The sequence below is a fragment of the Aplysia californica genome, unplaced genomic scaffold, assembly GCF_000002075.1.
Source record: "Aplysia californica isolate F4 #8 unplaced genomic scaffold, AplCal3.0 scaffold00192, whole genome shotgun sequence".
Taxonomy (NCBI): Eukaryota; Metazoa; Mollusca; class Gastropoda; order Aplysiida; family Aplysiidae; genus Aplysia; species Aplysia californica.
Genome location: NW_004797462.1, coordinates 684,414 through 695,930, shown reverse-complemented (window position 1 = coordinate 695,930; position 11,517 = coordinate 684,414). Strand labels below are relative to the sequence as shown.

At 37.1% G+C, this 11,517-nt stretch overlaps 1 protein-coding gene across 1 annotated transcript in view; it reads left to right on the top strand.

The window, feature by feature from the left end:
• LOC101848110 (centrosomal protein of 131 kDa) overlaps positions 1-8,535 on the top strand; it is a 42,607-nt gene extending 34,072 nt beyond the window's left edge. The window contains exons 18-22 of the mRNA XM_005098734.3: positions 720-826; positions 2,137-2,221; positions 3,174-3,260; positions 3,681-3,898; positions 4,742-8,535. Coding sequence (XP_005098791.1) covers positions 720-826; positions 2,137-2,221; positions 3,174-3,260; positions 3,681-3,898; positions 4,742-4,877 — 633 coding nt within the window. The 3' untranslated portion in view covers positions 4,878-8,535. The remainder of the gene's footprint in view (positions 1-719; positions 827-2,136; positions 2,222-3,173; positions 3,261-3,680; positions 3,899-4,741) is intronic.
• Positions 8,536-11,517: the final 2,982 nt, after the last annotated feature.

Below are 11,517 nucleotides of genomic sequence, written 5' to 3'. Positions count from 1 at the left end.
TTCGGCCGCCACCCGGGCAAAATTAAAAATTTCCTACCAACTAAAAGTATGAGGTGTGTCCCGCGCGTTCATATGACCTTATGCAGTTGCGAGCGCCGTAAAAACACTTACCAAAAAAAAAACCCCACACCATTTTGAAATGTGACATATGATGGAGCTTTTCACTGAGGGGTCAATATGTGTGGCTTTTTCATCAAAAGGAGTTTTTATGACCCCTTTGTTCCAGCTCTGTCTTATTGTACATGGGGCATTTAACATGACTAAAACAAATTCTGTGGGAAATGCCTGTTTGTCTCACACTTTTGTTATAACTTGACAACTTTCATTTGTCATTATATCAGTTAGTCTACACTTCACAGCATTTTGCTTCAGAGGTAATTATTATACTCATTTTAGTGTGTGTCAGGGTTTTGTAAATGCTTGTTTACCAAACTGTTTTCTAGTTGAGGCCAAATTGATTGATGGTTTTGATTTAACCTAGATAATATTTCGAATGTCCACACTGCCTTTGAAAATGGATGTTCAACTTCTTCATTGTTAAGTAAATGAGACCATACATAAACATACTGAAACATTTGAAGACTTCACTCTTTGTACTACTGATTAGAAGTTCAACACCACAGAGGCTTTGTGTGCTTTTGTATGATGCTCTGGTTTAGGGTTTAAAAAGCGTTACATTCTAAGCAATATTTTATTTGCAACATTTTGTGGAATTTCAGATCAAAAAGGATCGTGACAAGGAGATTGAGTTAGTGATAGAAAGATTGGAAGAGGATGCTTCCAGTATGCGGGAAGAGACAGAGAGAACCACAGAACAGAAAGTCAGGTACAGTTCTGGCTGGTCAAGTACAGCAGTGTGTTATTTATTTTTAAATTTTTTTTGAAAAAAAAAATTTTTTTTTTTTTGGGGGGGTTCCTCACTGTTGTTTATTTGTTTGTTTTTTAGGGGGGGGGGGGCTGTTCTTTTGTGAGGCAACATGGTGAAATCAGGCACTCATCAAAAAATGAAATCGAAGATATTGGCATTTTTCCTCCCGTTTGACAATTTTTTCCTCATCTTTTTTTTGTTTTGCTCAACACTTTTTATCTCCATTTAATACATATTTCGTGGGTGGTTGACGGGTGCTCTGGTGTGGTTTGCTTCTTCTTTCCTATCCAACATCTATCTTCCTTATCTCCCCTTCTTCTTTTTTATACTTGTTACTCTCTTGTATCACCTCTAATCTTCTGGCACTCATATGACCTTATGCAGTTGCGAGCGCCGTAAAACCTCTTCTAAAACTAAAAAAACTAATACATATTTCTGTGTGGATTTTACTCGAAAACATTGATTAAAGGCACAACAAATGTATAAATTGTCAGTTTTCAAGGACTCTCAAGCTTTGAAAATTACCAAACTCTGACGCCCATTTTCTCGCTAATTTTGCCTCTGATACCAGGTAACCCCTACCTCCTTCAATCGCCAATATATTGACTTGTATCCAAGATAAATGAATATTTTAAAAGATCAAAAGCAAGGCAAATGAACTGGCTTTAAGATGATACCAATAACTCGATGTGCCCCAAAATTGACGAACGCCTGATTCCATCGCTTCTTGACACATTTGTTTTTTTGTTTTTTCCTTCTCGAAGTGGAGCTTTTCTAACCTGTTATTCCTTATATTTTTACTGTTTTGTATTCTGCTGCTCGTATGTTGTGTTTGAGAGTCTTTTGGGATTCAGGTCTATTTTGTCAAAATTTTGTCAGTTTTAAATGATAGCTGTAGTTATGGGTGAGGACAGACTTGTTGTATAAGACATAGCTAAGTAATTGTAATTTTTACTCATGAACTGTTTCGCAGTGTATTTGCTGTGTGACTGTGTGTATGTCTGTGTGTTTGTTGTTTATTTTGGCATGATTCTTGTATTTGTTTGTATGGGTATCTTACTATCTCCCTCCTTGACAGAAACTGGTTTTTTCTTGAGTTGATACTGGAGGCAGCAGTAAAGTTGTTTGCTTCTGCTTCTTTTCATTGTCGCCGCGATTGAACAAGAACGTCAGCTGAATTAAACATTTTATGATTTTTACGAGGACAATTTGTTGATAAGATTTCTAAAATGACGTTTTTTATTTTCATATTTTTCTTTTTTACTTAGGCGCTTGAGGGAGAAGTATGAAAAGGAAACATCTGAGCTGGAACAGTCTGAGAGGAAAGCTGTGCAGAGGCTCAATGAAATAAAGGTATGGTGGAATGCAGTGTCTGATGTAGATAAGACACGGTTTTTCTGCTGTATTGATTTATTAATATCTCTTGCTTTTTACCATCCTGAAATCTCCATTAGTGGGTGATTGGCAGGTGCTCTGGTGTGGTTTGCTTCTTCTTTCCTATCAAATATATATCGTCTTTATCTCCCCTCCATCTTTTTTGTGTTTGTTACTCTCTTGTAATACCTCTAATCTTCGGCACTTATGTGACCTTATTGTGTTGCAAGTGCGGTAAAACACTTACTTAAACTAAAAAGACTAAAAAGTCTCCATTATCTGACATTTTGTTTTTTTTAGTTTAGAGTTAATGTGAAACTAGAATTTTCTGAACTGCTCAGTCAAACGTAACTTCAGTAATGAACAAAAAAATCCAATACAGGTTGTTTGAGTTAAAAGGCGATTCAAGCAATAAAATGTTTTGAACTGTTTATACAGAAAATCTATGGTGTGCTAATCTCTGTATACTTGAGACAGACTACTGGTACCCTACACTGTGGGAGGTGGCGGGTGCTGTGGTGTGGTTTGCTTCGTCTTTCCTATCGAACATCTATCGGCTTTATCTCCCCTCCTTCTTTTTTATGTTTGTTACTCTCTTGTAACACCTCTAATCTTTGGCACTTATATTAAGTTATATGATCTTATTGTGTTGCAAGTGCCGTAAAACACTTACTAAAACTAAACTAAATACCCTTCACAATAGTTGTAAAACTGTGAGAGCAGGGAATGAGTACACAATAACAGTATTTACCTGCCAATCTTCCTTTTTCTGTCTACAGGAACAGATACGTGTGCTGGTAATGTGTTCAGAAATGTTCAAGCTGTTGTTGTTATCCATCCAGAAATGTTCAAACGTTAGATAATTTGTCTTTTTGAGCTGAAAGATAAGTTTTTTTTGTTCAAAAGAAGTAATTGTTTTTGTTTCTGACAGGCTAAAATGACAGAAGTAGAAGGTGAGAATGAAAGACTGAAAGTTATCGTTCGACAAAAAGACCAAGAAATACTGGATAACAAAAAGGTAATAACTGCTGACTGTGTCATTTCCACTAGGATAATGAGAGGAACTTGTTTGGTTTGAAACTTCAAGAGAATTCATCTTTCTTAGTGGCTCAGACTAGCTTAGTCACTTAGATGATGGAGGCATATTTGAATTTGAAGTTAATCTGTCTGCCGACAGTGAATTGATGTATTTCTCTTTTCTTAATTTTTCAATGATATCAGGCTTTTTAGAGCTAAATTTTGTAAATACTTTACTTGAATGCCCTGTCGTAGAAGAAATATAGTGTGAAAATTAATTATCACTTCATCTGTTTCAGTTTAATTTTTTCATTTTCGATTGACCTCCTTCAAGTGTTCTATGAAATTTGGCTCCCACAAAATATTGTATTATATTTTTCCTTCAACGGTATTGTAATAGTGTTCCATTTATACTCCACAGCTATTAGAAAAGATGAATTCTGAACGCAGCCATGTGTCAGACATAATCCGGCAGGAGTTTGCGGACAGAATCGTAGCAACAGATGAAGAGAACAAACGCATCAAACATGAGATCTCCGAGGTTCGGGCCCGGCATCGTCTGGAGCTGGAACGAGCACAAGGAGACATGGAGGAGTTGAGGAAAACCAAAGATGAGGAGATGGAGGAAGTGCACAAAAGGTATGTAGAATGTCTTTTGGTAGGACAAGATTTTTTTGGTTTTATTGAAATTTAAATATTTAAGGGGATGTTTTCTTCCCAAGCTACCCCACACATCTAATTGCCTCTACTCCTCAAGAAAACAATTAAAACAAACATGCAACTATTACCGAATGGCATCATGCAGAAGAGTTAATGCTCAGATGTTACTGGATCGCTAACAACAACATTGAAATTTACAAAAAAAACAAAAACAAAAAAATTGTGTTTGTGTATGAGTGTGTTCTTTCCCATTTGAAATATCAGTTTAAAAAAATGATGTTCCAAGGCAAAAGATCGGGTAAGGTGCGTGTAATTGGTGAGTGTTCATACTTTAGTCAAGGACTGCTTCTCTAAAGTGTTAATATTTTGTTTAAATTCCCCTGGTAAAATATGACTGCTATACTGCTCACTGGCCAAAAATCAGGACTCGAAACTTCATGTTCTCATGTGGACTTTTGTTTGTACTTTTGGGAAAGAAAATTTCATGCTATAAAATCTGATGAGGCTCACAGACTCATTGTCTTTTAGTTGTTTTTGTCAATGGAATGCTTGTACTTTATAAAGAAATTTTTATGTGCATGTTCAGCAAACTATTGGTAGATGTTTGGAAAGCTACCTTGGTAGGTTTTTTAAAAAAAACCTTTTCTGTGCACTTTTCTCAGCTATGTTACTTTTTTAATTTGCTCTTTATGCATGCATACAGTTTCAGTCTGCTGAGAAAAGTAACATTTTTAAAAAGACTTTGAGTGAAAGATGTTCTACTGCTCTTTATGGAACTCGAGATTCCTCATAGTAAAGTTTTTGAAACATTTCCTCTCTCAGGGTGAAGCAGGCAATCGTGAAGAAGGAGGAGGTGGTGTCACAGCTCCGCCAGCAGTACCAGGCTGCCACAAAGCGTGCCGACCATTTGGAAGGACTTTTGGAGCAGCAGAGGAAACAGCTGCTAGGGAAGAAGTAGTCTTATGAAATTTGTGTGACTGTTAGTTTGGAGAATGTATCCTTCTTTCTAAGACTGTGTTGTTCAAGATTGGTTACACAGCTTTTTTATAGACAAAATATTATCTGCACTAGGGTTTCTGAATGTAGAATACAAATGTCCTTACTTGAAATATGCATCAAAACTAGAGCACCGCACAGATTTTTCAAGAACAGAAATTGTAGTTTAATCAGTTGTTGAATTGTGTCTGCAGACACCATTTTAATTAAATATTTAAGTTTATTACTCTACTCTGTCTTTTGGAGGGCACAGTAAACATCCATTAACATGTGCTCACTTCCCCTTTGTCAAAAGAACAAATTTCATTACATTGGGTCCAGTCCTTTGCCTCGTTGATTTTGGCCTTGTGTCCTCTTAGTCAAGCGGTTGAAAACATTGGTAGCAGCTTGTCATCAATTGCTTCACTGACCTCCACACGTGAAGCTTAAAGTGAGAATGACCATTTTGTTGATCTTTGTTGAAAATTTAACATAATAACATTGTATGATATGTAGATTTAATGATGTCAGAATAATCTTGATCTGTTTCTGTGTTCGTGTGAAACTGTGCTGGTTGGAACCGAGTCTTTATGGTTTCTGTCAGTATGTAGCTCACATCCATTTTAGACATTCACATGAGTTTTGTTTATGGAGTTGGTTGTTAATTACGTTACCATATGTTGATGTCATCCTGCAATGATTTGGAGAGTTCTTTTAAACAATAAATTATTTCAGTCAGAATGGGTTGCAACTCCCTCTCCTGGTCATTTATCCCTCATGCCTGCACACTCTTGAAAGTGATGGAAGCACCATGGCTGTGGCATGGTGCAGGTTTGTCACCTTGTTCAACACAAAAAAAGACAGCAAGTTGAATTTTGGTGTGCTTTTTGTGCAAAACAGTTTTCGATTAAGATGTTCTCAAAGACTAAAGTGAACGCACAGCATACTTCGTGGAGTAGAATGTGAAAAGGACGAGGCTATAAATGTAGTGTTAACAAACATATGGGACCAAATTACATTCAGGAATAGATCATGTATTTTCCCTTCCTGTTTCCTCTTCCACCAACTTGTTTCTGCTGTAAGGAACTTTTTTCCTTTAATGTTTCATAGAGTAAACAAAGATAAAATAGAGTCCTGTGAATGGTGACAGACCAGTAACCAGACCTTTGGTGCTGAAAACAGTGACTTTTATTTCTGAGATGCAACCAAGCACTGGCTTTTCCTTCTCTTGTTTGATTTTCTGTATAATGATGGAAGCTGCCTTGTTTATGGAGTTGACCCCTGAGGTTATGAGTATATCTGCATCTGTTGATCTCTCAAACTATATTTCTTTGTGTAAATTATCTTGTTGGTTTCGCTCTAATGTCTGAATGTTTGTGGATTGTGTGGATTGTGGATGTTGAGTATTCTGCTTGCTGATTTCTGTATTATAAATCAAGCATTCACCTTTCTTGTGGAAGTGCAAGTTTTATATGACATCTCGATCCATGATTAGGACCCAAGTGCTGTACCTCAGAAATAAATTTTTACGATGTCGTCTTGGGCTTTGGACTCAAAAGGAAAATGGGGAATCAAATACAAAACTGTTTTTACCCTATAACAATAATTATGATACTAATTTCTTTTCTTTAATTGTGGGGTTAGAAACCAGGGACAAGTCAGTGCCAATCCAAACGAGGACTTGTGTGTTGCTAAGATCTGTTACTGAATGCTGCAATTTTGTTTGGTTTTTGGTTACTAAATTACTTGTATATGAATATGTGTGTGTGCCTGGTGAAAGGGACCACATGTCGCATTTTCTCAAACCGAGATATCAGGCTTCAAAGGTCAAAAATATAATTTTTGACAAAAACTAAGTTCCATTAAAAATGGATTCTTCAGCCATTTATTTATTGATATTTACAAGGATTTGGGTTATTTTGACTTTAAAATACATTTTAAAAGGTGTTTTTTAACCCGAGGTATATTGCATAATCCCAAAAAATGCGTGAGGAAACTGGCTTTCAGGGTAAACACTGCGGATGGTTTCTCTTGTCCATTCATAAAGTCGACCCAATCACATTGCATACTAAAATTTAGGTCATTCTCTCTGCTCTCCGATGGCAGGTAGTGCGCATGAATATCTAGAACATGTAAACAAAGCGAAACTTTGCGCATCCATACCCTTTTGTTTCTTTGGAGAACAAACTTGTATCGCCTATTTCTGCCCTGTGCAAACCGTATTTCTTGAAATTCCTGTTCAATGTGGTGGTGAATTTGTTTTGAAGACGTAATACAAACACTTTGAAGCTGTTCTTTTATTGTAGAGCTGCTTTTTAAAGTTAGTTTGTGAGAAGCGACTGTGTTGTCAGGTCGTCTCGAAGCACAACAACACGGCGGAGCTGCCAGCTGTTACTACTACCGGTACTGTTAGAAGTAGATCTAGTACTAGATCCAGATCTAGTACTGCTATTCGTGAGCAGGAAATTGTGTCTCTTTTCAATTCTCTTAGACGCATTGGAATGTCAGAATGGCAACTGAAGAAGACATTAGAGATGTAATATGCGATTATTTCATTTCTGACGTCGATTTGGGAGAAGAGGAAGAAGATAAGTTCGATCTGTGGTGCCATCGCCAGTTCCAGACCCCGCACTTGAAGCAGAACCGAGGGAAGCAAGTAAAGATTAACAACAACAAAAACAACAGTGATAATAGAAATAGATTTAGATTTAGCAAACTAATAATTATTTATTATAATGATAATTAATAGTAATAATTATCATTACGCTGTTCTTTCTTGATAAACCTAGATCTAGTTCTAGTTTAGATCTAGCTTACTCATAGTAGTGCATTTTTGTTTTCTTCATTCTAAATGTATGCAGAACAAAATTTCATTTATTCCTGGGAGAGTCTGGGTTCTAAGATCTGGATATGTGGCAATCTTGTTAAGTGGGTAAGGAACAAAAAGTTTTCCTTTGACCCTGATGATTGATAGTGTTAAGTTCCCTAGTTACTATGGTGAAGATACTTTTTTTGCCTGTGTGTGTTGCAGGAGATGAAGGGGGAGGGAGGGGCGGGGTATCAAGTGTTTAAACAAAACAATAATAATTATGAACACGATTTAACATTTTATTTCAGCAACAGCAAAACCTTTTCACTAGAATGGTGACTTGTTATGAAAAAAAGGTGTTCTGTTTTTGTTTTTTCTGCAGAAACAAAGGTGACACTTTAGAGCCGTTTTTCTCAAAACTTTGTTTCCGTACCCTGCCTTACAAAATCGCCCATATCTCAAAAACTACTGAAGATATCTTCAAAATTTAAAAAGCACATTGTTTAGAAATGAATTCTGTACAAGAAAATGCCCAAAAACGGGATTTTTCAAAATGCGACATGTGGTCCCTTTCACCAGGCACACACACATATGTTGTGCAAGGCTTTTGAATGGTATGTAAAGTTGGAGAGATGAATGAAAGCATTCATGTGCTGTGACTGTAAATGTTGAATTTCCTATCGGTTGTAGCTGACTGCTGACTCTTGAATTGTCTGTATTCCATTTGCTTCAGGCTGTGTTCTGACTTCTTAAATAAATTAATACAGTGGAGCCCACTTGTAACGAGTACTGAAATAACGAGAAGTCTGTTATAAAGACAGTATTCTAAAAACCCGTTTTTTTCCTTTCTTTATCTTTGTAAAAAAAATACTGCTATTGCACAATCAGACAGTCACGCGAGTCGGTTATAACGGAATATTGCTGCTGCTGTGCACAGCGCACAGACCAATTGTACATGTATACATGTATTATAAAACCTCGCCAGTTGAGAAAGTTGTTGGTGATCCAGCGAAACAAAGAATGGGAGAGCCCACACGAACCAACAATGAAGGTCAGAGTGAATGAGTGGAGAGGGTGTGGCATGGCAGACAAGCAGAACGCATCACGTGATAGGCCAGCCCAGTCTAGATTATCTAGGCCTACCGTTCCTCTCACTTCTCTGGTGCGGGATGGAGAGGTCACAGTGCTGTGATGGATGGAGTGAATGTGTGACATGGGCAAGCAGACGCAATGTACCACAGGGAGTGGTGGGGTGGGGGAAAACACAGTGGGCGAGTTAGCCTAGAGCCAGAGCCCCTTCTTTCGGATCGCCATCGCCGAGCTGTCAACATTGCTCGTGCTAGAGAAAGAAACCTGATTCGTTTTTTGATCAAGTATCATCTAGTAAGACCTCCTAGAGATCACGTTGAACAAAATCGTCTTCAGAGGAAATACAAAAAGGAATAAAAAGAACTCCAAACTCATAGATTAGGCCTACTTTACTATTTCCCTTGAATTTATTATTGGATCCCTTATAACGAGAATCCTGCTTTAACGGACATTTCACACCAGTCCCCTCCCTCTCGTTATAACAGGATTCCACTGTAGAAAAAAAATCTCTCTACATCACTGTAAATAATAAGCTTTTTATGTCCCTGTATGAATTTGAACCTGTTTTTGTTGTATCGTATAAACTAAATGAAAGTAAACATATTGGCAGAGGTTTCTTTTTGTCTCACTGCTTTGATTTTTATTTATGTCAGATTAAAACCAGATCAAATTTCTCTACTGTTCTGTGGATTTCCCTGTTGTTGGAAGGTTATAGTGACTAAAACTTTATTTGTCACGGGAATCGGATAGTTTATTGTCGGCCACGAGATGTTATGACCATTTGTCTACTATTTATGATGATGAAATCAGTTTGGCTTTATCCACAAATTGTTTTTTTTTTGTACAGTGAGCAGGTAATTATCGTACTGAGTTTGATCAAGTGCACATTTCTGTTGAATGCTTTGTTTAAGAAAAATTGTGCTACATCAATATTTTCTAATTTTGTATGAAATTTTCTATTTTGTCTGTGTGTTGTGTTTGCAATGGTTTTTTTATTTTGAAAGTCAAATTACTCTGCTCTTTTGTGAGGATGTTCAGTGAAGGGATGGGGTGATAATATTTTCTCAATTGTGGTAGACTAACTTTTATTACGCAACTGCATCCCTTTGTGATGTTTGGTCCTCTCAGAGTTTTGCTAATGATGTAAACCGCTTCAGTAGCCTGGCTTGGACTATGGCAGTCTGTCGTGCCAGGACTGGATTATGGATCTCAGGTGTGACGAGGGTGTTGGTTGTAATGTTATGTTCTTTGTGACGTCCGTACAAGCGTTTGGGCTTGTAGCTGGTCATTGTGACGTGGATTTTGGTGTCAAGCTTGGTTTTTGTTTTTATTTGTGTCAAGGCATGTAAGAATCGGGTGCCCATCAAAATAATGAAATCAAAGAAAATGACATTTTTCTGCACGTTGGTAAATTTATATATATTCATTTTTTAAATTTTGGGCTCAACATCCTTCAGGTCCATTTTAGAACACATTCCTGTTTGGATTTTACAGAAAAAGTTGATCAAAGGCACAAGATATGTAAATTTGCAGTTTCCAAGGACACCACGTCTTTAAAAGTCAACAAACTTTGGCCACCACTTTCTCACTGATTTTGCCTTTGACACCAGTTTAATCCCACCTCCTTCAGTTGCAAATATCTCAACTGTTATCATGTAAGATAGATAGGTACTTTTTCATCTAAAGAAAGAAAAATTAACTAGCTTTAAGGTGATACTGATAACTTCATATGCCCCAAAATTGACAAATGTCTGATTTAACTGCGTTGTGACACACATGGACCTAGCTAGGTAGTGTTGAATGGAGCTGTCATTTGCAGTAGGTTGAAGTTTTTCTCCATGTCTGGATTGTTAAGATTCCCTTTTCTTTTCTGTTTCCTCTCTGGTGAGTAGCGTAGTTGCCAGTAAAAAGGTTTTGTAGATCTTGTGAAATTATGGTTTGCTTGAAGTTATGACAGAATTGGCCACACTTTCAAATCAAAACAATACTGCCGTAAGCTGACAAAACCCCTTTTTTCATTTTTGGCGCCAAATTTTTTAATTTGCTAAATCGAAAGCGTGATCAGTTACCCTACTTGTGCGAAAAAATCAATGTGAAACTGTGACTAGTTTTTGAACTAATTAGAATCCAAATTTAGGAAGAACGCCTTTTTAAATGGTTGCACTGACAAAAGCCTCTTTCTCTCGAAACAACTGTGATATAAAAAAAAAAGGCGTTTTGTCAGCTTACGGCACAATAGTAACTCATATCAGGAAGTAGAAGGGGCCAACCATACCTAAGTACTCGCCTACAGTCCAGGATACTAGTGGAAGCTCAACAGCTTTTTCTTCCTGTTGAAGGACGCCAGTGCTAGAGAACTGTATTTTCTCTTTGAAAGATGTCATATTTCTGCTAATGCTTTTTGCAGTTTCTTCAGTGTGTTGTTTTCACAGGTCAATTTTAAGTCTCGGACCTTGTGAAGATTAGACATCCAGGAAAAAGACAGGTACTACTGTCAACTACTTCATTTTACAGTCTGTACTAACTAAACTTTTCGTGTTCTGTATGAAAGCCTTCCTGTGTCTTGTATAGAAAATCGTTTATATTATTGCTTGATTTAGTAACTCATTTAATCTAACCTATCTTTTTCTGTTCCTTCCATCAACTTGTTATTATCACCTCCCCCCCCTCTCCCCCCTTCCAGTGCTCACACTTGTGTTCACAATATTACATGTACTCCCCCCCC